Raw genomic sequence first — 26,491 nt, 5'->3', positions numbered from 1 at the left:
CCAAATGAATCCTTTGCTTATTCCATAGCTATTGAAATAATAAATTATGAAAATGATCTTGAGCCAATATCGATAAATGAATGCAGAAAAAGACTTGATTGGCTAAGATGAAAAGAAGCAATTGAGGCAGAATTAATATCATTAGAAAAAAGGGAAGTTTTTGGGGAAATTTTACAAACTCCAGAAGGCATAAAACCCATAGGCTTCAAATGGGTATTCGTAAGAAAAAGAAATGAGAAAAATGAAATTGTTAGATACAAGGCAAGACTTGTAGCTCAAGGTTTTTCTCAAATGCCAGGAGTTGCTTATGAAGAAACCTATTCCCCAGTAGTTGATACAACCACACTCAGATTTTTGGTAAGTTTAACAGTTTCTCAAAGCCTACACATGAGATTGATGGATGTTGTAACTGCGTATTTATATGGGTCACTTGACACAGACATCTATATGAAAGTCCCTGAAGGACTAAACTTATCAACAAAGAATGTACCTAGAGAGATATTTTCTATAAAATTAAAGAAATCATTGTATGGATTAAAGCAATCCGGGCGAATGTGGTATAATCGTTTGAGTGAATACCTTGTGAAAGCAGGATTCAAAAACGACCAAATTAGCCCATGTGTATTCATTAAACGATCTCAATTCGGTTTCGTAATAATTGCTGTGTATGTAGATGACTTAAATCTGATTGGAACCCCAAGAGAAATTGAGATAACAGCTAAATATTTGATGAGAGAATTTGAGATGAAGGATTTAGGAAAAACTAAATTCTGTCTTGGTCTACAAATTGAACATTTGAAAAGTGGAATATTTGTCCATCAGAGCAATTATACTGAGAAAGTTGTGAAACGATTTTACATGGACAAAGCTCATCCACTAAGTTCCCCAATGGTGGTACGATCACTAAATATAAAAAACAACCCATTCCGCCCACAAGAAGAAGACGAAGAACTTTTAGGTCCGGAAGTGCCATACTTGAGTGCCATTGGTGCTTTAATGTACTTAGCCAATAATACAAGACCTGATATAGCATTTTCTGTAAATTTATTAGCTAGGTATAGCAATGCACCGACAGAAAGACATTGGAATGGGATAAAACATCTATTTCGGTACCTAAAGGGAACTATAGACCTTGGATTATTTTTCCAATCAGGAAATGATGCCATACTCACTGGATATGCTGATGCCGGGTATCTATCTGATCCACATACGTCCAAGTCACAAACTGGATATGTATTTACATATGCAGGACTCGTAATATCTTGAAAATCAACAAAACAAACTCTAACGGCTACATCCTCAAATCATGCAGAACTGATAGCTTTATATGAAGCCAGCCGAGAGTGTGTATGGTTGAGATCCATGATCGGCCAACTCCAAAAGGATTGTGGCTTAAACGATACAACTAGGGCACCAACTACAATTTATGAAGATAATGATGCATGTATCAACCAAGTCAGAGAAGGATACATCAGGGGAGACAGAATAAAACACTTGTCACCAAAATTATTCTTCACACATGATCTGCAGAGAGATAAAAAGATAAAAGTCCAAGAAATTCAATCCTGTGAAAACCCTGCTGATTTATTCACAAAGTCACTCCCGTCAAAGCAATTCGAATATTTGGTACGCAAGATTGGAATGTGCCGATTTCGAGACATATGTTAACTTCAGGGGGAGAAATATGCTCACTGTAATCTTTTTTCCTTTGATCAGTTTTTTTTTCCCACTGGGTTTTTCTGATAAAAGTTTTTAATGAGACAGTTGTAGGATTATGAATGTCATAATAAAATTTCCATATATATATACTGCATTAAAGGGGGAGTGTTGTGATTGAGGTGACAATACTAGTGAATGCATTGTCTATCTTTCACAACAGTACCACATTTGTTTCCTCTCCCCATCTTTTGCTATATATATCTACAAGTTATTGTAATACAGATATGGAGAATGGAATAGATTGATAAACCGATATAAGTTTATCTCTTATACTATTTATCTTCTTATATTCTCCCGACCTTTTTAACAAAAATAATCTATTATTGATAATTTGCGTGAAAATAAAATCCCCTCTTGTTCATAGGTACACTCTTTTCTCTCTCCTCTAGACCGCAAAATTATTCGTGACTGATAACTCCAATTCAATTACTCATCATCATCTTCTTCTGTATGTCTCTCATTCCTCCATTATCGGCTTTCCGAATGCAGATTCTGGTTCGTAATTTCATTTGCTTTTAGTAGTATAGATAATAGTTTGAAATTGCTAGGAATAACATTTAGGAAATTCATTCAATTTGATTTTGTTGATGCTTGTTTTTGTCGATTGATAAATAATATATTGGAGTAATAAAATATAGAAAAATGATGGGCTTTGAGAATGACGGAGGAGCTCATCCAGATGATATGCAAACCCTAATTCTTGACGATCCATTATTATCATCGTCATGTTCGGGTTCTAATTATGAAACTGTAATTACGCCTTTATCTGATTCAAATAGTAATCATCCTTTATCATTTCCTTCAATTGTTGTGGCACCTGCTGATTCAGATCCATTGTTGTCTCCTTTACAAGGAGAAGATCATATTAGCTCAAAAGATAATGATTTTAACTCACATTTTGATGATTCTGATTACTCTGATGTGTTTGTTAATCCAATTTTGGGAGAGGTTCATAATGGTGGGGAAACGAACGGGATTGGGAGCCCTAAGGTGAGTTTTGAGAGCTTCTCAAGGTCGGAATTGGGTTCAGAGTATTTGCATATTACTGTTTTGAATCCTCAGAAGGAGCATGAGGTGTCAAATTCGATTGTTCCTGGAGGGAATACGTATGTGACTTATTTGATTAGTACAAAGACCAATATGCGAGGGTTTGGTGGGTCAGATTTCAGTGTTAGGAGGAGGTTTAGGGATGTTGTAACGTTAGCAGATAGGTTGTCTGAGTCGTATAGAGGTTTTTTCATACCACCTAGGCCAGATAAGAGTGTGGTGGAGAGTCAAGTGATGCATAAGCAGGATTTTGTTGAGCAGAGGAGATTAGCATTGGAGAAGTATCTGAGGAAATTGGCGGCTCATCCTGTGATTAGCACAAGTGATGAGTTGAGAGTGTTTTTGCAAGTGCCTGGGAAGCTACCTTTGCCTACGAGCATAGATGTAGCATCAAGGATCCTAGATGGGGCTGCTAACTTACCTAAGCAATTATTTGGGGATTCAAGGAATGTTGTGGCCTCACACGAGGCTGTTCAACCTGCTAAAGGTGGAAGGGATTTGTTGAGGTTGTTTAGAGAGCTGAAGCAGTCTGTTACAAGTGATTGGGGAAATTCTAAGCCGGCAGTTGTTGAGGAAGACAAAGAATTCTTGGAGAAGAAGGACAATCTTTTCGATTTCGAGCATCGTCTTACGGATGTGTCTAAACAGGTCATTTTGCGCTTATGACTTTTGCTTTTCACTGGTTTACCATGTCATGGTTCATGATGATTTGCCGAAGTGCTATTTTCTAATGTTTTGTTATCTTATCTCCTTTAGGCTGAATCACTTGTCAAAGCTCAGCAAGATATAGGAGATACAATGGGAGAGTTGGGGCTCTCATTTATCAAATTGACAAAATTTGAAAATGAGACAGCAACTTACGACACTCAAAAAACACGTGCTTCTGAAATTAAAAACGTAGCAACAGCTTGTGTTAGAGGCAGCAGAATATATAGGGAGTTGAATGCCAAAACAGTGAAAAACCTGGTATCTCGTGCTTTACATTTTGATTATAAATACCACATATCTCTGTTTAGTTATAAACTTCATATTAGAATAGGTTAATAAGCTTATTCATCAGTTCTAGTAATGAATAGACATTTTGCTTGAGAATCAAGTTTTAAATTTCTAATCATAGATTTCAGACTTCAGAGTGTTATAAAGGTTTTTAAGCTACCTATTCTTTTACAGGATACCCTTCACGAATATCTTGGGGTTATGTTAGCGGCTCACAATGCATATTCAGATCGTGCAAATGCTTTGTTGACAGTTCAGACACTTCTGTCAGAGGTATCCTCTTTGCAATCTAGGGCTGAAAAGCTAGAAAGTGCATCTTCTAGAGTCTTTGGTGGTGATAAGGCCAGAAATTACAAGCTGGAAGAGTTGAAAGAAACCTTGAAAATTACTGAAGACTCGAAAAACTGCGCAGTCCGAGAGTATGAGCAAATCAAGGTATGTAATCCAATCCAACTGAAATTTTTTCCAGGTTGAAGTTATAGGATTGATATTTCCATTCGAACTGGTATTGCATGCAACACACTAATGTGTTATCCCTAGACTGTAGCTTGACCTTGAACCTGCCAGCTTTGCTGAAGATCCCTTTGTAACAAAATTTTGCCTTTCCTTTGTATCGTAATAGCATATTGATATGAAGTTACTTTTAGAACTACTTTTATTGCATTGTTGCATTGCCAATTTATGAATTACAGAAATTGCTAACTTCATTTATCATAATTAAGAGTGATAAACTAACCAAGACGTGAAGAGCTTATAATGCTATAGAATTCTTATGATAAGCGTGTTACAGTTTTGGGTTCAATTAGGGATGTGGACCTTGTGAGGGTCATAGTTCGAACTAGTCAAGATTGACGAAAGAAGCAAAAAAAATCTAAATTTCCCTTTGTTGTTATTTTCAAAGTGAAATGTTATCTGATCATCTCCTTGGCTCTGTTGCTCTTAGGCATAGCTGAGCTATGAAAGTTCAAATTTGCTTGCAGCGAGTAGGTTAATTGTGCCTTGTTTAATTGGTTATGTTTCTGGTAGTAGTAATATGTGTATATGGTTGATCAATGGTATTTCAAATTTACCTTGTAGACTCTTTCTGGTGAAGCATATTAAAATATAGTAATGCTAAATTATCTTTGAAGAAGCTGATTAATTTCTTATTGTCTCTCTAGACAGTAGACATGGTGCTCATTGATAGGATATATATTGTACACGGACATTGATTTTAATAGTTTTGGAGGTTTTATGGGTCAAAGTCTGCCTTTTCTTTTTACATGGAAAACCATTATTCGAAATTTTTAGCATTTACTTCAAATTTATGAAGTTACTATATTTATTTATGCAAATCCTAGTTTTCTGTGACAACAGAAGCAATAATCGAAAAAAAAAGATTTTGAGATACACCATGTCTCAATGCTACTATTAGGAAAGATGAATAAGAACAGAAAAAAAAGAACACTCAAGAATGAATATCAACAATTTCGAGCACTGCAGCTCCTTAATCCCACTATTTATTAATTTTCTTCACACTTTATTTAATACAAGTGCTTATATAGGCATCAAGACTCAACTACTAAAAATAACAGAATGTAACAACATAATAGAAAACATTTAAATAACTAAATGTTTTCTCTTTCTACTCCCTTCCTACGCCTCCTCTGATAAGTTTTCAACCTGGGTTTCACTTCCCCCTCTGTCTCTGGCGTGACAATACCCCTCGGCCCCCGCCAAAAGATGCACCTTGTCCTCAAGGTGTGGAATACGGAAAGCCAAAAAGATTTTATGAGCATCCTCCTAAGTCGCCTCTGTTAAATCCAATCCCTCCCATGAAACCAATATCTCCTAGGCTGGAATGAAATGTCTAACTTGGAGTATGTCTGCGGGTGGAACCTATATTTCCAAGTCCATAGTTAGGGGAGGGGTAGATCTTTTGTGTGAGGAAGTCCCTCCACTCTTTTAAGCTGTGATACATGAAAAATGTCACATGAAAAACAGGGTGTAGTTCGCAATCTTTTGGAAGAGCCAACTTGTTAGCAACTTTACCGATCCATTGAGATTTTGTATGGTCTGTAATAACGAAGGCTCAGCTTCTCATTGATGTGTTTAGCTAAAGTTTTTTGTTTATATGAACGTAATTTCAGAAATACCCAATCCCCTTCTTGGTATGTGACATTCCCTCGCCTCTTATCCGAATAGTGCTTCATTCATTGTTGTGCCTTCAAAATATTAAATCGTAGTTCCTCCAACATAACATCCCTTTCTTGTGAAAGTTGGTCCAAAGAATCGACTGAAGTGTGTTGATGTACCATACGAACCACATGAAGGGGAACTCTCCCGTATAAAGCTTGAAACGGAGACATTCTAGTTGAAATGTGAGGTAAGGTATTGTAACTAAATTCAGCCTAGCGCAACCATTTCGTCCATTTCTTAGGTTGCTCATTCGCAAAGCATCGTAAGTACGTCTCAACCACCTTGTTAACGATCTCACTTTGGTTGTCGGTCTGATGATGATACGCTATGCTATACAACAATTTAGTTTGTTGTAACCGAACATTTGCCGCCAAAATATGCTCATAAAAACCTTGTCACGATCCGACACTATAGTTGAAGGAAACCCATGTAGCTTGACCACGTCTTTAACAAAACGACCAGCCACTGTCAACGTAGATTAAGGGTGTTTGAGAGCCAAAATATGACCAAATTTGGTAAAGGCGATCAACCACTACTAGTATCGTGTCCACCCTTTTTGATTTTGGTAAGGCTTCAATAAAGTCCATTGTTATATGCTCCCACACGTACGTAGGTATAGCTAGATTTTGTAACAACCCTGTTGGACTTTGATACGAAGCCTTTGCTTGTTGACATACTTGGCATTCCCTCACATACCATGTTACTTGCCTGCGCATTCCCTCCCAAATTCACTCAGTTGCTAATCAGAGGTATGTTTTTAATTCTCTTGCATGACCTCCCACTGGGAAATTGTGATACTCCCTTAAAAGCATCATAATGAATGGAGATGACTTAGCGAGCACATACGTCCCTTTGGAAAACAAAATGTCATTTTCCAAAGTGTAACCTGCTGGAACAGCCTCCTCCAGAGCTATTGCCTGTCTTATGGTTCTGCAAACCAGGTCTGATCCTTTTTTACTTCCTCCTGCAGCAGGCCCCTGTTAATATCATTCGAACATAATAAAGCACCCAACTTCAGAACATGATGTGGTATACATGAAAGGGCATCAGCTACGATTTTCGTTTTTCCCGGATTATACTCAATAACGAAATCATATCCCATCAAGTTCATCACCCATTTTTGATAATCACCACTGACCTCTCATTGCTCCAACAAATGCTTCATACTCCTTTGATCCGTTCACACCAAGAACTTTCGCCCAAGCTGATAATGCTTCCATTTTAAAATGAAAAATATAATTGCCATCAATTCCTTTCCATATATGGTTTTCCTACTAGCCCATAACCCGAGAGTCTTTCTAAAGAAAGCTATTGGATGTCGATCTTGCATTAAGACAGCCCCAGCCCATGATAGGATGCTTCTGTTTCAACTACAAACAATTTCTGGAAATTCGGCAAAGCCAAAATCAAATCTCTTGTAATGACCCCCTTCAATTGATGAAATGCTTTCTCTACCTCCTCATTCCAAGAAAATGAATCTTTCTTCTATTGATTTGTTAAAGCCTTTGTCAACTGAGCATATCCCTTAACAAACCTACGATAATATCTAGTAAGCCCCAAGAATCCCCTTAATTATTTAGGATTCTTTGGTATTGGCCAATATTTCATGGTAGTTATTTTTTCCTCATCCACCGATACCCCCTCATCCGAAATTATATAGCCCAACTATGCATCCTTACCAAATTCACTTTCGCCACCATTGACAATGAAGCGGTGATTTTTTAGACATTGAAACACTTGCTCCACGTGGTCACGATGCTTCTCCCTACCCTTGCTGTACATGAGTATATCATCGAAAGAAAATCAAAACTTCTGGCGAAACACCTCATTCATCAAAGATTGAAATGTTGAAGGAGCATTTGCCAATTGGCATGACAAGGAACTCGTAATGCCCTTCATGAATTCTAAAGGCTTTTTTGTGGACGTCTTGCACCTTCCTGGAGCGGGTCTGGCCAGACCCAGACTCGAACCCACACCCTTTTATTTTTTTAAAGATCCAGACTCGGATCCAAACCCTAAGGATCCAAAATTTTCAGACTCTCCTGATCTGATCTGTTTAGTGTCCTTAATGGGTCTAAAAAAATCTCTTAAAATTTACTTCTACAACAACCACCATGGCAAAAAATTCAAAATCTACTTAAAAAAAAGATTTAAAGAATAATTCATGAACAAAATATCAATATAAAAAAAACAAAGAATTGAAAAATAAATCATGAAGTGGGCTACTGGACTGTGGGTCAAATTCATTAGAATTCTAAATGTTTACTTTTAAATATTTAGTTTTTATAGGATCCGTGTTTAGGTCCGGGTCTAAAGCCTAGGATCCGGACCCAGATCCTTAAAATATTTTTTAGATCCCGATCCGACCCGGATTTGATGGGTCTCAAAAAGCAAGACCCAGACCCTTAAAAAAGGGGCGGGTCCAACAGGGTATTGGACCCATGACCATCCCTAGCTGCGGGGGTAGCGTTAAGGGCAAACATTGATAGGATCGGTTCCATCCTTAAGGTTGATGTTATGGTCTTGGGTTCTTTGGGGTGGTAAGCATAGTGTAAAAACAAGGCTGCATCGCATCGCGTCGGCCGCATTGTAAATGTTTTCAAAAACAACGAATCTATATTTTCCGCGTTGTAAAGGTGTAAAGAAATCGTATTTTGGGCTGTACCAAGGAATATCTTTTGATTTTGACCGATATTTAGGCCTTACAATAAACGCATCACTCTCGTTACCGCATCACTGTTTTGTGACTGCAATTTTTACTCTATGCTGGTGAGGGAAGGTGTTGGTTAAAGATGTCGGTGTAATGTGCGAACAAGTCTCGCAAGTGGCTAGGTATCGAAGCCTCCTTCAAACAAGTCTCAATCCCATTGTACTCCACCAAATTTCCTCCTCCTTCGCTTCGTAACGCCTTAATCATGGCCTTCAACAATATTTTCGACCTTTTTAATGAGGGGTTGCCCACCAACATGGCCTTTTGACATTACTACAAAAATTGCATCGTTTGACTTTTCCAATTTGTAGTAACGGGACCTTGCCACAAAAATTGCATCGTTTGAGCTTTGCGGGTCCATCCATCAAAATGGCCAAGACACGGTCTATACTTTCTTGTTTCCCAGAAATTGCTCCTCTGCCTCTACTTCAATTCTAACATGGTTTGTAAAGACCTCTTCCAACCTCTCCATATCTTGTTCCGTTTGATCCAATATTTGTTGCTGATTTGGATTACCCATGATTATGGAAATACACAGGAAAAAGAAACCGCTCCGGTACCTGTTGAGACACACGAAGTCTCAATGCTACTATTAGGAAAGATGAATAAGAACACAAAGAAGAAAAGAACACATTAGATTTTATATCAAATAGTTTGAGCACTCCAGCTCCTTAGTCCCACTTTTTATTGATTTTCTTCACACTTTATTTAATACAACTAATGCTTATATTGGCATCAGGACCCAACTACTAAAGATAACTGAATATAACAACATAACTAAAAACATTTGTAACTAAATGTTTTCTCCTTCTAATCCTACTGAAACGCCTGCCCCTCCCCCCCTCCCACCCCCCCCCCCCCCCCCCCCCAAACTGCCCTAACTCTTCAAGGTTTCCCTTCCTACGCCTCCTATGATAGTATTCAACCAGGTTTCCACTTCTCTCTCTGTCCTTGGCATGACAGATTTAATGCAAACAATAAAGAAAATCACACCGAGAAATTTACGTGGTTTACTATCGATAAGATAAGATAGCTATGTCCACGAGGCACCGAGAATCAAACTTTCACTATAAGCTGGGAGATTACAAGATAAATTATTCTCCCTCTTAGTTTTTCACTCTGTTTTTGTGTGCCCTAATTCTAATTTAGGGAGAGCCTTATATAGTACTTGTCCCTTGGTAAAGAAACTAGGGCCAAAAAAAGAATAAAAACCATCAAAAACTACCCACGACTGAAGCAGCCAGCTACACGCAACCTATCGTCGAGTCGGCTTCACCAACAAGCCATGCCACGCCGACTCGGCTGCATACTCTGGAAAACAGATGCAAAAGTCAGTACTGAACGTCGGCTCAGCGTCACCAAGGATTCCATCATCGTCGACTTGGCGATCCCTTCTAGAAAGCCCCTATGTTGTCAGCAAACTAGGACGGCTCGGCTGCCATCAAATCCCAAACAAAGCCAACTTGGCTTTTGCTCTTGGAACCCATTCCCATGCATCTTCATCTATGTTTGAGTCACCAACATTTCAACACCTAAGCCTAAGTTCTACCTATTAGGTGTATATACATGTCCTAAAACGTATCAAGATGGAATTCATGACATCACCTGCCAATCAACGCTATTAGATTTTACTTCACCTTTTAGTTTATAATTTATTGCCATAGGGTTCTGATTCAATTAACCTATAATAAGTATTAACCACAATATAAAAGAAAAATATCTTGTTGGCGGAGCTGGTACTATGTTTTGCAGACAAGCTTTCGAAAATGGCTTTTTGGTAAATACTTATCATAATGCAAAATAATGGTCTCATCAATGCTTCAAAATCACATTGTACACACTGTGAAATTATTGTGACTGCAACATAGCCGAATTAAACGCAAATCCATCCGCATTAACCAGGAAAGTGATTTTGCAATTGTTATAGCACCTCGACCGCATCTGACATTTTGCATTATGTTCCACGTACCTGTCTTGTGTCTCACATAAGTTGTCTTTTGCTTTTTGAAATTGGTTGAGTACCAATTTTTCTTGTTATATATGATATTAAAGTACAAGTGTGTTGGGATGCCTGAAGTTAATGCGCTTCTCTGCCCTATCTATTAGCGAATCTCACTCAAAGCTTATATACATGCAGGAAAATAATAGGATTGAACTTGAGAAATTGGAAAGAGAAAAACGTTCTGATTTTCTGAAAATGCTGAAGGGGTTTGTAAATGATCAGGTAGTTTTTCTACCTTTCAAGTACTGATTGTGCTGATATAAATTTTCATCTCTTTATTAAATGTAATCAGTGATCACCCTATAATATTTCTTGCTTTGCATACAATTATGCAAACTTAAAAGGTATGTCAAAACAATTGCTAGATGTTTTCCTTGATCCCCATGACTTATGAGTAAAGCAATATTGGATGAGGAGCAGCAGTAAGCTTGGCTAAGATATATTTTCTGTCAAATGGAGAGTTTTGTTTTTATGTATATGATTTTCATGGACAGTGAGAAATTCAGAGAGACTGAGCAATGGGAGTTTAACTTTGAAATTGAGTTTTTGGAACCACGATGTTTGTAGACGATCTTATTCTAATGCCCTAACCAATGTGGACAGGAAGATTAGGAATATGAATGTTGCATTATGTAAAACACTTTTGGAACTTGGAAGTTTTATAGATTTTTGATGTAGTTGTCAAATCCCTATTTTTATCTTTTTCTCTCGTTACAAGGAAAACTGAAGGACTTTGGTGTTCATGCTAGAGGCAATCTTATGTGTTGGAATGAGTAATGTTGGCTCACAGCTCTTGCTGGCCGTCATGTTGTTTGGTTTGTAGACTTCAGGCAAAAAACTTCGCTTCATTTAGGGTAAGTATACGCTTAGAATACTTTGTTGGCACTGTTTTGGTTCTACGATAATGGAGCTTTTGGATCTGCTGTCTATCACTCTGACTGGAGCTCCATTTTTATTCTAGGTGGAGCATTACTTTTCCTCAAATATCTTCTTTACCAATTTTGGAATAGAAATTTTTTTCGCTTTTAAGTCATATTAGATTAGGGGATGTCAATGTTGTAGATTATTGAACAATTTGGTAAATTCGAGGTTATTGCTATAGTGGATGATACAGGTTGTAAATGATTTTTTGGATGGTGAACAGCAAATGTAGTGTTTGGGAGGGCTGTTGTAGTTGCTTTTGCCGTATTGGTTGTGGCCTTATCGGGGAGCATTGGGGAGAATACCTGGTCTATTACATTGCCCTTTTTTCTATGGATATCAGCTTGATCAAGTTCATTTGCTGTTGATCACGCTTATAAGAACGCAAAAGCCTCTCTTCTTACACAAATACACACATTGGCACAAACAACTCAGAGATAAACATATAGCCATATAGGAGTACATTAAAATTGATGCATGTAATTTTGAGTCCTTGTGGCTCATAAATCAGTGATTTCAGTGGATCATGATAAACCATGCCGTAAATTATTTTTTTATATTAAATCTGAGTTACTAATTTACTTTGTCAAGTTGTGGTCTTAAAGGATGTCTGTTGGTGTGACCCTAACAGGTAAACTGTGCTGAAAAAATGGCTAATTTATGGTCAAAGGTTACAGAAGATACTAGAGGATATATGAAAGAAAGTTCCAGAGTGTAGTACATAACTGTAAACTGAAAAGAGTAGATTGTTCTTGTGTCTTTCACAAATTTTCCACACTGTTAGATTAATCGAAGACAAGGCAACTGCAGTCTGCATACTACCGAGAGAATCAGAATCGAAAGTGCTATATAACTTCCAGGTAGTTTTTTGATGTGTTTTATCTGTATTTTGATCTTGTACATCATGTAATGTACTTCCACGATTACATGTGAACATTTGAAATTCTAATAAGAAGTAAAAGGGAATGCCAGGTTATGTAATAACCTTTTTATTCGGTTCATTCTATGACATTTTTATTCTCGATGGTGCGAAATGAAGTATATCAACTGTATTTTAGTGGCTGTTATTTTTTGTGGATGATTCGTTTTTGGTCTGTGATGAAGTGAAGGCGATCCTGCTAACTCATCCCGCACTAACTTGATCCTGCTCATCAAGGAAAAGATTGTCGGATCTCTGAAGGCACCATGGACACACAATGGCTCCGCCAACAAGGGCTGGTAAAACAAACTCCGACTTCGGATTCTAATGACATTTGTGAAGCGTTAATCTGAAATTAGATAGTCCAACCTAAATTAGGCATACCACATACTAGTATTCAATCCTGATTCAACCTGAATCAATCATCCAAAATAATCCAAGCTACACGATAAAGCTATAAAATCCCTCAAACTGAACTGAAGTATTGTCATTTGATTTAACTGATTCTATTAATTACTAGGCATAGATAATCATTATCATTAACCTAAAATTATGATAAAATTCAAACAATGTATTGATCCGGGGATGGGACTGGGACAAAAAATAAGCAAACCTAGAAGTAAATGTATGTTGAAGTTGGTGTAAATAGGTGATGGTCACAGTCTAGGTTGAGCCGGTTTCGGTTCCATCCGGTGCTAGTTCCCAAAATGTGGAACAAAATTTGGACTGTAAGGTTTCGATTTAGGTTCCAATCGGCTCCTTAGTGGTTTTCAGTTGTTCAACTCTTGGATTGGGCTGGTCGGACCATTTGTTCTAACTCTTTTTTTTCTGCTTCAAATATAATTACAATAATATTAAAATAATATGAACATCTTTGTTAACTATTAATCAAATTTATTTCATGTCAATCATCATTAAAATATTTACTAAAAAGAAGAAACAACTATAGTCAATAAAAGAAGACAAATTAATACTTTATTTTTTTGCTTGCACCCAAATACCTCTTTACGCAGTTGAAGGCATTTGTTGAATTGTTTATATTTAGAATTATATACAACTAATAATTTATAAAATTCTAATATTATGAAAATATCCTATGAGATAAATAAAACAAGAGTTCACATGGCTGTTTTTTTCTCGTATCATAGTCACAATATGTAAAATACTATAGAATAATGAATAGCTTGGGTGTAAGTAAAAAAAAAAGAAAAGAAGGTAGTAATAAAGATGGTTAATTAAAAAAGGGAGATTATAAAGTTAGAAGAGTTTGACAAAAACCCAATATTTAAGTATGTTAGGAAATTTATAAGCTAGGCAAAACAAATTCAATTGTAATCAAGACCGAACGAAGATATTTGATGTTTGAAATGGGAAACAAATTCAACTCAAAAGGAGATTGATTTGATGAAAGCAGTGAAAAGTCTTAGGAGTACATTACTGGAAAAAAGATACTATAGAAAGTACTTGTCAACAATCGAAAAAGGAAACTTCCAGTGCCACTAATGTATGCTTCGTTTTGTGGGGCAGCTAATGTCATTCAAACTTCAATTTCAAAAGAAAATATAAAACATTGACAAGATTAATATATCAACCAAAGCTTAGAATGCACACATTGGTGATTCAGTCTAACGGACCAAGGATGCATTTGACCTCAAGGTTTATTGTGATGAAAAGAAAACTAATTTTGTTGAGAGTTTTGATGCTACACTTGGTGCTAACAAATTCAAGCTTGTTTTGACATTACTTGAAGGTTTGTTAAATCAATATCCTAAATTTTACTTGAAACATGTATTGACAATACAATAGTTGATAATTCCTTTGTTTTTTCATAGACACAGGAAGAGTAATTATGGTCTAGATAACAACAAGAAAAGAGAAAAGAGAGCAATGGCCTGACAATTATATATGCCCTAACATTGTGAAGAGGGTACACGCTCTCATTCTTATTCAAGAACATGTAGGCCTTTCAACTTTAGTTATGGATTCTGTAAGATAAAGAATGGTAATTTCACTTTGACTGTGAGCGTATATGATAGAACCTTTTATACAATGCATGACAGCTCACAAGAACCCTATGCAATAGTGTTATGACGGTCATCCTTTATTTAAGCAAGGACCCTTTCAAGTTTTATAGTGAATGGTGCAACTGCTTGAGCTATAACTTGTGCAAACACCATAAAATCCATTAAAGTTCTCGAAAGGAAGAAGAAATAAGCTGCCAAGCGTGAAGAGAATGGATACACATATATCCCTTTTTTTCTTTCTCTAATTTTGGAGAGTTTGGAGAAGAAACAATGGATATGCTTTTTAAGGATTACTTTGTTTTCTTTGAGTCATTCTCGTAGTAGCAAGTCTATGATTTACATTTTCCATAGGTTAGCCTTTTGTATTTAAAAAAAAAGTGAGGCTGCTCAACTTATTTCTTGACTTCTTGCTAATCTTTCTGTAAAGTTTCTTTTTATTTTAGTAACAAGTCTTTTCTATAACAATAATAAAAAATTAATAATAATAATAATAATAATAATAATAATAATAATAATAACATTAGTAATAATTGAGCCGATGCTACCCATCCCTCGAAACAACAAGGTCAGGTGGGACTTTTACAAACCCATGACCCTCCTAAATCCCCCCTAACACATCCTACCCAAGGCAACACATCCTACCCAAGGCAACAGAACTGAGATATATTCAACTAACGCCTCTGGAGAAATGATTATTACCACCATAGAGGCGAACACTGATCCAAGACTGAGGGGTAACCCATCACACTCTAATGATTAGTGTTTTGATCATCCGGGGGCTCTAGTGTGCCTATCCCTGGAGCCTAAGGTTTACAGGGACTTGACCCTTTAAGCTATATTTTGGAAAAGGAATATGATACAGCTAATTTTCTTCCTTTTAGTTGGTTTTGTTTAGTTCTCCTTGTGATGCTTGCATCTGTTATGGTGATGAAGATATAAATGCAACTGGGTTTCCTTTCTGCTGGTTTGATTGCACAACCAAAGCCCCAAAGTGTTGCTTTTGTGAAGTATGTCGTTGTGGTGTTCTGGACACATTCTCAAGGTGCGGTAGCCGGTTTAGCTACTGATGTAGAGGCGCTGCTTGCTGCAGGCAGTTAGTGTTGAGGCGTTGGAAGCTGCTGGCTACGGATGATGCTATGGTGTTGTCAGCCCCTAAACTACTAGCATGCTGAGAGCAGAGGGTCCTTTTTTTGCTACAAAGCTATCTGTATGCTTTGCTTTTCCAATTTGAGTTTGCATTGTTTTGAACAGAGATGCGGGCTGCGGAGATCTTGCTCCTGATGCTGATAATGCAGCGTATTGTATGCATGATGCTACTGCTTTTTGGCATTGCTGCCTTGCTAAATCTTGGTGGCTTTTGTAATTGAATTTTGTAGGATGCCATATGTTTACGCTCGTTGTGAACGTTTCTTTTTGAGGTGTCGTCACCGATAACTAGCGAATGACGAGGGGATTGTTCTGGCCCTTTGGAGCTTTCATGGTGAGCGACACCTAAGTCTCTTGACTCTAGATGTAAGCTTTGACTTTTTTTCTGGCACTTTATAAAATTTACTTTACCAAATAATAATAACAATAATAATAATAATAATAATAATAATATGCAGTGTTAAAGAGAAACTTGGGGAATGGCTGGAAAATCGCAGGTACTCCGAAGTGAGATATACCAGAAGCTGCTTAGCCCCTCTGAGAAGGTTAACTGGGCAAGTTGGGCCTGGTCCAGATATGCTCTCCCGAAGACAAGATTCATTGTTTGACTTGCTCTTCTCGAAAACTTAAAACCAAAGATCATTTGTATGAACTGGGCATTACTCCAAATGACTCATGCCCTCTTTGTGGAACCAACAGTGAATCCACCAAACACTTGTTCTTTTCTTGCAAGGTTAGCCAAAAATGCCTAGACGGAGTCATGACATGGCTTGGCTCCAAAGTCAGAGTCTCCTCGCTTGGTAATTTAGCTATAAAAAAATAGAGAATATTCAAATTAAAGAAATTTTTTTTTGCATTGCCTTGAATTGTCTTGTATACCAGATATGGCAAACCCGTAATGAAGCTATTTGGCAAGCGAAAGTCAAATCAACAGATGCAATCATTAAGACTATCAAAGATGTTGTGAAGGCCCATTACCCTGCTATCTATATCAATGAGAATGATAGAGATACTAGTTGGCTGTATAGGACCATTTATAATGTATAGTTTTGTCGTTTTTTGGATGTTGGTTTGGTTCCTATTCTTTTTGAGGCTTCTCTTCTCTCTTCTATGCATATGAAGAAGGCGGGTAGGAAACTCTTCCTAGAAGGTGGGGCCTACTTAGCTATCTGATGCAGCTATTAGAAGTTAGTAGAGTCGTCTGGGCTTTGCTCCTGTAATTATTTTGTTTGTTTAATGGAAAAAAATTTCTTCTTCCAAAAAAAAAATAATAATAATAATTGCCAAAATAATGATAATAATAATAATAATAATAATAATAATAATTATTATTATTATTATTATTATTATTATTATTATTATTATTATAATCAAATCTGAGCAAACTATATCAGACTAGAACAAAGATTAGATCAAACCAAATTAAATCAAACTTTACCAGACCAGATTACATCAAATCAGTTTAGATCTGGCCAAAACAGAACAAATCAGACCCGAAAGATTCAGATCAAATCCAATCAATGATATTTGAATCAGATTAGATCATGCCAAATCAGACATTAATAAATTCATCAACAAGTTTTGTATTGTACAGTTTTATTATGAGACGAGTACATATAATTAGCTGATTATTATAATTGATCAGATTACTTTAAGGTTATAAATAATTACTTTAAAACCATAAAAATTAATTATTTTAAAATTGTAAGTGATAATTTAATACTGTATGTTAAGTCAATCCAATAAAAAAAGTTTCAGTATAAAACTGGCTCATTTGAAAAATGTATAGATTTAAACCTTATTTAATCAAAACCAAGTCTCTATAGGCTAATAGTGACAAGTTTATTGTTTATTGACACAAGGAAATGAGATTTGTGACACTTTAAGATGACACTTTAAGATGACACTTTTAAGATGAGACTTTTAAGATAAAAAAGTCTTATCCATTATTTGTTTGTTAGGGACTTAAATGAAGATGATAAGAATCAAAGTCTCAACTCAAATACCACCCAAGACATGTTGTGGGGACTTTCACATTTTTTAGTCCTATTTTCCATCCCCATTTCCTTTAAACAAACAAAGACTTGACTTTTTTTTTACCCTAAAGTCCCATTCCCTCCTTGAAATCTCATATGCCAAACACCCTATAAAAACTGCTAACGGCAAGATTCTCGACTTATGACTAATAATTAAATTAACTATCCAAATTGCTATTAAAAAATAAGAAAATTTATCAAAAATAAATCAATTTTGACTCAATTCGAAAATATCATTATCATCATACCTTCATACCTAGTGTATCCTGCTCATAGAAAACTATGATAAGAGATCTGGGGAAGGAAAGAAGACAACTACCCTTAGACATAAATAAGGATGTGACCAACGAGTTCTTCGGCTCTAGTAAAATGGTTAAAAGAGAAGTTTATGCATGAAATCGACTGAGCGAAAAAGATAATTAAAACTCATAAAAAAAACAAAAACTAGGTAAATGCTTAAATAAACTCAACTATTGTTTATTCATATTTACCGACTAACAAAACAAGCTTTAAATATGATTTTTTTTATGTGGATTTATTTTAGTAAATACTAGATAGTGCCCGTGCTATGCACAGCTTTATCCATTTTTCTGACATATTTGTATAAACTAAGAAATTAAAATTTTATGAAATAAATTTTACATTATAGTTATATTTCGCTTCACTCTGAACAGTTATATACATTACGTAAATTATATCATATTTTGCATTGTGCGTAATATAATTATATTTATACTTTTATTTTTTTATTTTGAATACAAGAGCAAATGATTCGTACACTGAGTACAATACGCAATTATGAGTTTTTTTTAATAAAAAATAACATACCAATTTTTGCTAACAAAAATAACTATTACATTAATTATAGAAGTATTAAATATTATTACTATTAATAACACACTTTAAAATCATATATAAATACATATGTAAAATTATTTTATTAGTTTAAACGAAAAAGATTAATTTTTTTCAGAAAAAATATAAGCAACTTATATAAGGATAGTCACAACCTAAATCATATTAAAATTAAGCATTCATTTAAGTAATCAAGAGTATAACTAACAAAAACAAATCCTAATAAAAGTATATTATGTTTTAAGTATCTCAAAATATCCAATACACTAAATATTAAATATCATTAAATAAATTAAATTGAAAACAATTTATATATAATTGAAATAAATGAAATATAATATATAGTTTTCTAATACATTAAATGTGATTTGACCTACAAAGTAAAAAAATAATTAATAAGAATAATAATATACTTGTCATGGTGTTGTTTACTCAATTATTTTATTTATTTATTAATTAGCATCATGTTACTAAAATACCCTTTGACCTTTCCGAATTGACTTTGACTTTTGGTCAATGGGCTTTCTGCTGGACTTCCCGTCTTCCTTGGAGGGCCCATGGGCTTTTTACCTTCAGAATACTTAACTTCCCTGTCATCTATCTTCTTTGGCCATCCTCCTTTTAAGGAGAATAACTGCCCACCACCTTCCACTCTTCAATCATGCTTGGCTCTCCTTGTTTCAGGCTTGATAACTGCCTATCTCTCCCACTACTCCCATGATAGTTTATTCCCTCTGAGATACAACTTCCCTTCCTGACCATTATAAATAGGGATAGCTACTAAACAGGATGGCATCATCGGAAATAGCTTTCTAAGTATTCTCGATTACATTATTTCCTTAGCCTTCCCGAGCCCTAGCATAAACCTTGGCAATCTCAATCACACTCTTCTTGCATTCATTCTACAATCTGTCGTTCATTAATTTCCGATCTACGTTCTAACTTGAGCGTCGGAGGGGTTTTCCGGGAGATCACCCCCCGGACAAGGCTAACGTGTTGTGTTGCAGGAATTCAGGTCGCTTCCTCTCATAAGTCGCTTCTCTTGATCACACTTCTACTTATCTCCAGGTATTTCAAGTGTATCCCACTTCCTCGTTTCATCACCGAAATAGTTTGGCGCCGTCTGTGGGGATAGTACAAGAAGTCATGGCTCCCAAGAAGAACCCGACTCAAATCGCCACCGTGCATAGCACAGATACAGACACTTCAGCGGGTCACGCTAATAATCAAGCCGTGACTCGCCGTGATCTGGACATGCTAGCGCGAAATCTCACGGCCGCGTTCTCTGAACAACTCCGCGCCGTCATAAACAATACCCCTACTCAACAACGAGTACTGGAAGACATGGCGAACCAAATAAAGAACTTAGAGGAACGAATCGAGCCCCGTCAAGAGATACCAAAATCTCATGAATCTCAAGATGGGAACTCGAGGACTTCCCATTCCAGTAGACGCAATAAAAATAGGCGGGAAAGGTCCAGAACTTACCCGCACCATAGCAAGACAGATACACGAGATGGCGAATCCAAAACCGCCACTCCAGATGCCCGAACCTTCCTAGAGAGCAAAAAACGAAAGACGTCTGAGAGCGTCCAATCCCTGGTAGATAAAAGAAGGGAGGAAAGGAAGAAGGCGCAACTCGCGGGGTCTAGCCGTCCCCTCACTCCCACCTCCATACCGCGGAATGAGGCCGACAAGAGTGTCCTTCCTGAAGAGCCCATATCATTAATCTCTCCCCTGGCCATGGAGATACTGAATACTCCCAATCCCGGGAAAATAAAGGTACCGAACATGGCTGCTTTCGATGGCACGTCATGCCCGCAGGAGCACCTGACGGCATATAAGAATCTTATGTTGTTGTACACCACCAACTCATCGTTATGGTGTAAGTTCTTTCCCACTACTCTTACAGGAGTAGCTTTGACGTGGTACACCTCCCTTCCCGGAGGAAGCATCCACAACTTTGCCCAACTAGAGGGCAAGTTCTTGGGCCACTTTATAGCCTCAAGAAGGCAGGAGAAATCAAACTTCCACCTGCTTAGTGTCACTCAATTGGAAGGAGAGTCCATATCCTCATATCTTAAGAAGTTCCATGAGGTAGTGCTGGAAGTGACTGATTTGGAGGAGTCGGTTGCGCTAAACGCCCTAATCAACGGAATGAAGGCCCAACGGCTGAAGTTCCAGTTGGTTGAAAGTCAAGTAAAGACGTACGCAGAGGCCATGAAACAATGCCAAAGTTATGTCACGGCCTCAGAGATATGTCAAGCACATGATCCGAAAAGGCGAAAATTTGAGAAAAAAGATGTCGGGCCCTCCCATCAATCCTCACGAAACAGGGAGGAGCATTCTTCGAGGAGATATGGGACCTCCACGAGCCCGACACGTGTATGTTACAGAAGGAGAAACTAGGACGCGGAATCTGGGAGATGGAGGAAACGACCCCATATTCAATCGAAACAGGAGGGACATTTTCTTCGCTGTTCGAGATCAATTGCCAGCTCCACCTCCTGTTACCACCCCCTCTGATAGGCGCAACTATAATATGTGGTGTGATTACCACAAAGAGCACGGCCATACTCTGGCACAATGCCGCGAACTAAAGCGCATCTTGCATCAGTTGGCTGACGAGGGAAAACTGTCCAGGTTCCTCAACAGGAGGGATTATGATGCTGGAAGAGAAGGGGAAAGGAGGCCATGGCAACAGAAACGCAGATCCCCCAAGAGGAACGAAGCCAGACGCGAAAGTTCCGACACTCAAGGAACTATCAACATGATTTTTGGGGGATACACTGAGGAATATCCCACTATCCGCGCTGCAAAAAACAGCGTCCACACTTTGCTGAAAGGACCTCCCATGGCCGCATCTAAGGGACCGGTCATGAAGTTCGATGCCACGACCTCCCAACCGCTGCAACAACCCCATACCGACCCTCTGGTGGTCACTCTTAAAATCGGGCAAATGAAAGTCAGACGGGTGCTGGTAGATACGGGAAGCACGGCTGATCTTATTACAATGGAGTGCTTGAGAAAGATGAAGTTCGAGGAAAAGCACTTACAACCCCTAGACAAACCACTGATTGGGTTTGGAGGGAGTCAGGTCATTCCGTTGGGCACGATCATTCTCCCCGTACGGGTAGGGGAGAAAAGTGAAAGCCGGACCATGCCCATACGGTTCACAGTGGTAGATCTCAACTTCCCCTACAATGCTATCATGGGGCTCCCACTCATTAATAATATCAAGGCAGCAATCTTTCCCCATCAACTCTTGCTGCAATTCGAGACAGATAATGGACAAGTTGGCATTCTCAAGGGAGATCAGGTGACGGCTCGCCAATGCCTCGTCAACACCCTGAAGCGCGGGTCTTCCGAGACACCTGCAAAAAGAAAAAGGGAAGACAATGTCCCAGCTGTCATGAGCGTGTACAAGGAAAATCCCAGCACGCATGAAAGGCCTCGCCCCATAGAACGATACGAGGAAGTAGACATGTTCGAGGGGAAACAAATCAAGGTAGGGAAAGATCTTCCTAGCACGGTCAAACAGGACATAGTGGCCACCATTGCTGAGTTCCGCGACGTCTTTGCTTTTTGCACGGAAGAAATGCCTGGCATCTCTACCAGTGTCGCGTGTCATAAACTTGACATCAAACCAGGCTATAAACCCATAAAACAAAAGCTACGACATCAAGGAAGAGAGCGGACTGAGGCCGCCAAGGAGGAAGTCGAGAAGTTGTTGAGAGCCGGATTTATTAAAGAATGCAAATACTCTGAGTGGCTATCCAACGTTGTCCTGGTGAAAAAACCGAATGGCAAGTGGAGGATGTGCGTCGACTTCACGGACCTGAATAAGGCGTGCCCTAAAGACGATTACCCACTTCCAAAGATAGATCATCTGGTGGATTCTACAGCAGGCCATGCATTATTAAGCTTCATGGATGCCAATGCCGGCTATCATCAGATTCCGTTGGCAATTGAAGACCAACCTCACACGGCCTTCATTACCAGCATGGGAGTCTATTGCTACAAGGTTATGCCCTTCGGATTAAAAAACGCGGGGGCAACTTATCAAGGGATGGTCAACAAGGTCTTCCAATCTCAGATTGGACGGAATTTAGAAGTATATGTAGATGACATGATCACAAAAAGCAAACAAGCAAGTCAGCACGCCGCAGACTTACGAGAGACGTTCCTTACCCTTCGAAAGCACCAAATGAAACTCAATCCTGACAAGTGTGTGTTTGGAGTTACCGGAGGAAAGTGCCTCGGCTTCCTGGTAGACGAGCGAGGCATTGAAGCAAATCCTGATAAGATCCGGGCTATACAGAACATGAGATCCCCCACCTCAGTAAAAGAAGTACAAAAGCTCACGGGGTGCGTGGCTGCTCTTGGAAGATTCCTTTCCAAGTCCGCGGATAAATGTTCACCCTTCTTTAAAACAATAAAACAACAGAAGTTCGAGTGGACAGCAGAAGCAGAAGAGTCCTTCCGCCAACTTAAAGAGCACCTGTCCACCTTGCCAAAACTAGTTTCGCCCATCAAAGGGGAGAAGCTAGTCCTATATGTCTCTGTCTCCGAATATTCGTTATCCGGAGTACTGGTTGCGGAAAGGGAAAAGAAACAACTTCCTATATACTATGTAAGTCATGCATTCCGTGGCTCGGAGGGAAACTACGGTGAAGTCGAAAAAGTCATATTCGCAATCGTCATGGCAAGCAGGAAATTGAAGCCCTACTTTCAATCCCACCAGGTCATCGTCCGGACTGATCAACCTTTGAAAAAGATTCTGGAAGGGAAAAACAAGTCAAGCCGCGTCATAGATTGGGCAAACCAGCTAGCGGATTTCGGCATCGAATATGAGCCTCGAACAGCAATCAAAGCCCAAGCTCTGGCTGACTTCATTGCTGAAAGCACTCTCCCCTATCATCCTGAACCCAATCAGGAATGGAAGTTGTATGTAGATGGGTCCTCAACACAATCAGCAAGTGGGGCTGGACTCCTCATTGTGTCTTCCGCCGGGGTCCGTATGGAAAGGGCGGTCAGGTTCGAGTTCGCAGCATCCAACAACGAGGCCGAATATGAAGCATTATTGATGGGACTGAGAATTTGCTACGAAGCGGGAGCCAAAAAATTGTCCGCCTTCTCTGACTCCCAATTGATTGTTGGACAAGTGAACGGGGAATTCGAAGCTAAAGATGATAGCATGAAAATGTACCTGCAGCAAGTAAAGGAATTTGTTCAAAAATTCGACAAGTTCACGTTGGGGCACATTCCAAGATCCCAGAATGCCCAGGCTGATTCCCTAGCGAAGCTTGCCAGCTCAGCAGAAACATCCGCGGCTCGAGACATAATCTGAGAAGTGCTTCCTAACCCCAGCATCAACTTCATGGTCGATACCATCGACAGATCAGAAACATGGATGGAGCCATACATCGAATATTTGCGGAATCAGACGCTTCCCCAAGATGAAAGTCAGGCCAAAATGCTCCGGAAGAAAGCCAGATGGTTCGAACTCCACGAAGGAACGCTCTACAAGAAGTCATATACACACCCCCTCCTGAAATGCGTATCCCCTGAAGAAGGAAACTATAGCCTCCGCGAAATACACGAAAGTGGATGCGGTATACACCAAGGAGTACGAACTGTCATTGGGAAAGTCCTTAGAAGTGGATATTATTGGCCCTCACTCCGAGAAGACGCGGAGTATTTGATCAAAAGATGTCCTGAATGTCAGTACCACTCAAAGATAGGAAGAAAGCCATCTAATTACTTGACCGCCATGCAAGCCGTCCTGCTTTTCGACAAGTGGGGCATGGACCTCCTTGGTCCCTTCCCTCCGGCAAAAGGGCAACGCAAAATTCATCATTGTGGCCATTGATTATTTCACAAAATATGTAGAAGCGGAAGCCCTTAGCTCAATCACGGACAAACAAGTCTGTCAGTTTATATGGCGGAATATCATCACAAGGTACGGCATCCCCCGGGTGATCATAACAGATAATGGAAGGCAGTTCGTCAACAAGAACACCATCGAGTACTGCGACAAGTTTAACATCCAAATCAGATTCAGTTCAGTGTCCAGGCCGCAAACTAATGGTCAAGTAGAGTCCGCGAACAAAGAGATCCTGAATGGCATTAAAAAGAAGATAGAGGGGGTCAAAGGTAATTGGGATGAAGAACTACCAGGCATCTTATGGGCAAGTCGAACAACCATCAAAGACGCAACGGGGCATACACCTTTCTCTTTAGTATACGGATCTGAAGCCGTGCTCCCAGTTGAAATAGGCGTACCCTCTACAAGGGTCACCTACTACTCACACGACGAAAATGAGGAAGGAAAAAGAGCAAACTTAGATCTGCTGCCAGAGACAAGAGGAAACGCAATGCTGAGATCAATAGCACAAAAACAAAAGATGATCCGTAGCTTCAATCGCCACGTCAAAACCAGACGCATTCAAATTGGTGATTTGGTCCTCCGAATAATAGAAGCTACGGGAAAGATTGTGGAGAAAGGAAAGTTAGGGGCCAACTGGGACGGACCTTTCAAAGTCACCCACGTCATCAAACCAGGAACTTTCGAACTAGAAGACATGAAAGGGAAAAAACTACCCCGACCATGGAATGGAGACCATTTGAAAAAATTCTTCATTTAATAAAATTTGCAAGGGGCAATCGGTAAGCATCAGCATAAACAGCCTCATCAGTGACAGACTCATCAGTACCAATCCGCGACTACAGTCATTCCGCAACATAGTTGCGTTGTAATTCAAAATTACTTCAATCATCGCTTGTATCCTTATCAATCATTAATAAACAGGTTTTATTTTCAGATTATCCGGCTCTTATGTTCGCAAATATTTGGTAAAATTCTTTTGCAAATCTTATTAAATCAGTAATATCCATAAGTCGGACCCCTTGAGAGGGGTCCCATTATCAAATTATTCTGTCACTAACGAACTTGTGATACCTATAAGTCGGACCCTTAGGATAGGGTTCCAAGACCAAAAATCACTTGAAGTATTTGACATCCGTTCGTAGCATCGATAAGTCGGACCCCCAGTTTGGGGTCCCTAGAGTTCAAAATATTCTAAGTTTTTCACAATGATGTTTTCCAACCGGGACATCGATAAGTCGGACCCCCAGTTTGAGGTCCCTAAAGTTCAAAATATTCTAAATGATGTTTCCCAACCGGGACATCGATAAGTCGGACCCCCAGTTTGGGGTCCCTGAGTTTAAAATATTCTAAGTTTCTCGCAATGATGTTTCCCAACCGGGACATCGATAAGTCGGACCCCCAGTTTGGGGTCCCTGAGTTCAAAAAATCCCAAGTCTCCCACTAAGATACCCCCAACCGGGACATCGACAAGTCGGACTACTGGGGTCTAAGGGCTGAAAATATTCTAAGTACAAATCTCCTTGATGTCGCCTGCGCGTGACATCGACAAATCACGCCCTCTGCTAATACGATTAAGCAATATTCCGCGACCTCAGACGAGAGAAGCCACGGCTCAACGAACAAAAGCATGGATACCACGAATAAACTCCATAATCAGGAATATATATACATCAAAATATTCAAAATACAGAGTTGAATGTTTGCAAAAATCAAATTACAAAATTGCAAGACTATACATCTTCCAAAAAAGCCTCGACGTCTTGATCCGGCGGCAGAAGAGACCCGATCCTTCCCTCTTCTAGACTGGGGGTGAAGCTTACATAATCTTCAACGTTAAACGGCTCCACCCCGATCTCGGACAGCTCTCGGGACAAGCCCTGGAGGTTCCTACCTTCGTCAATAATAAGATTCGATAGATCAAGGCACAAAACCTCCAGGTTGGAGAGCGTCAAGTTTTCCGGGACATCTGACGCCGGAGGAGAAGAGAGAACCAGCTGATCCAAGTCGAGACATAAAGCCTCCCTCTCAGCCTCAGCATCCATCCTTTC

The 26,491-nt window shown here is 38.9% G+C and overlaps 2 protein-coding genes across 2 annotated transcripts; both read left to right on the top strand.

Moving 5' to 3' along the window:
• Positions 1 to 2,043: 2,043 nt before the first annotated feature.
• LOC130826775 (sorting nexin 2B-like) lies at positions 2,044 to 12,635 on the top strand. Its single transcript, XM_057692353.1, has 5 exons — positions 2,044 to 3,414; positions 3,523 to 3,732; positions 3,937 to 4,197; positions 10,788 to 10,874; positions 12,205 to 12,635. Exons 1-5 carry the CDS (start codon positions 2,362 to 2,364, stop codon positions 12,289 to 12,291), a joined length of 1,698 nt encoding a protein of 565 aa, XP_057548336.1. The 5' UTR covers positions 2,044 to 2,361; the 3' UTR covers positions 12,292 to 12,635.
• Positions 12,636 to 22,682: 10,047 nt separating this feature from the next.
• Positions 22,683 to 23,903, top strand: LOC130826567 (uncharacterized). Its single transcript, XM_057692149.1, has 2 exons — positions 22,683 to 22,968; positions 23,509 to 23,903. The coding sequence occupies exons 1-2, from the start codon at positions 22,683 to 22,685 to the stop codon at positions 23,901 to 23,903; spliced, it is 681 nt and encodes a 226-aa protein (XP_057548132.1).
• Positions 23,904 to 26,491: the final 2,588 nt, after the last annotated feature.

The sequence above is a fragment of the Amaranthus tricolor genome, chromosome 11 (assembly GCF_026212465.1).
Source record: "Amaranthus tricolor cultivar Red isolate AtriRed21 chromosome 11, ASM2621246v1, whole genome shotgun sequence".
In the NCBI taxonomy this organism is placed as follows: Eukaryota; Viridiplantae; Streptophyta; class Magnoliopsida; order Caryophyllales; family Amaranthaceae; genus Amaranthus; species Amaranthus tricolor.
The sequence above is the reverse complement of the archived record's forward strand: the minus strand, read 5'-3'. Positions and strand labels throughout refer to the sequence as shown.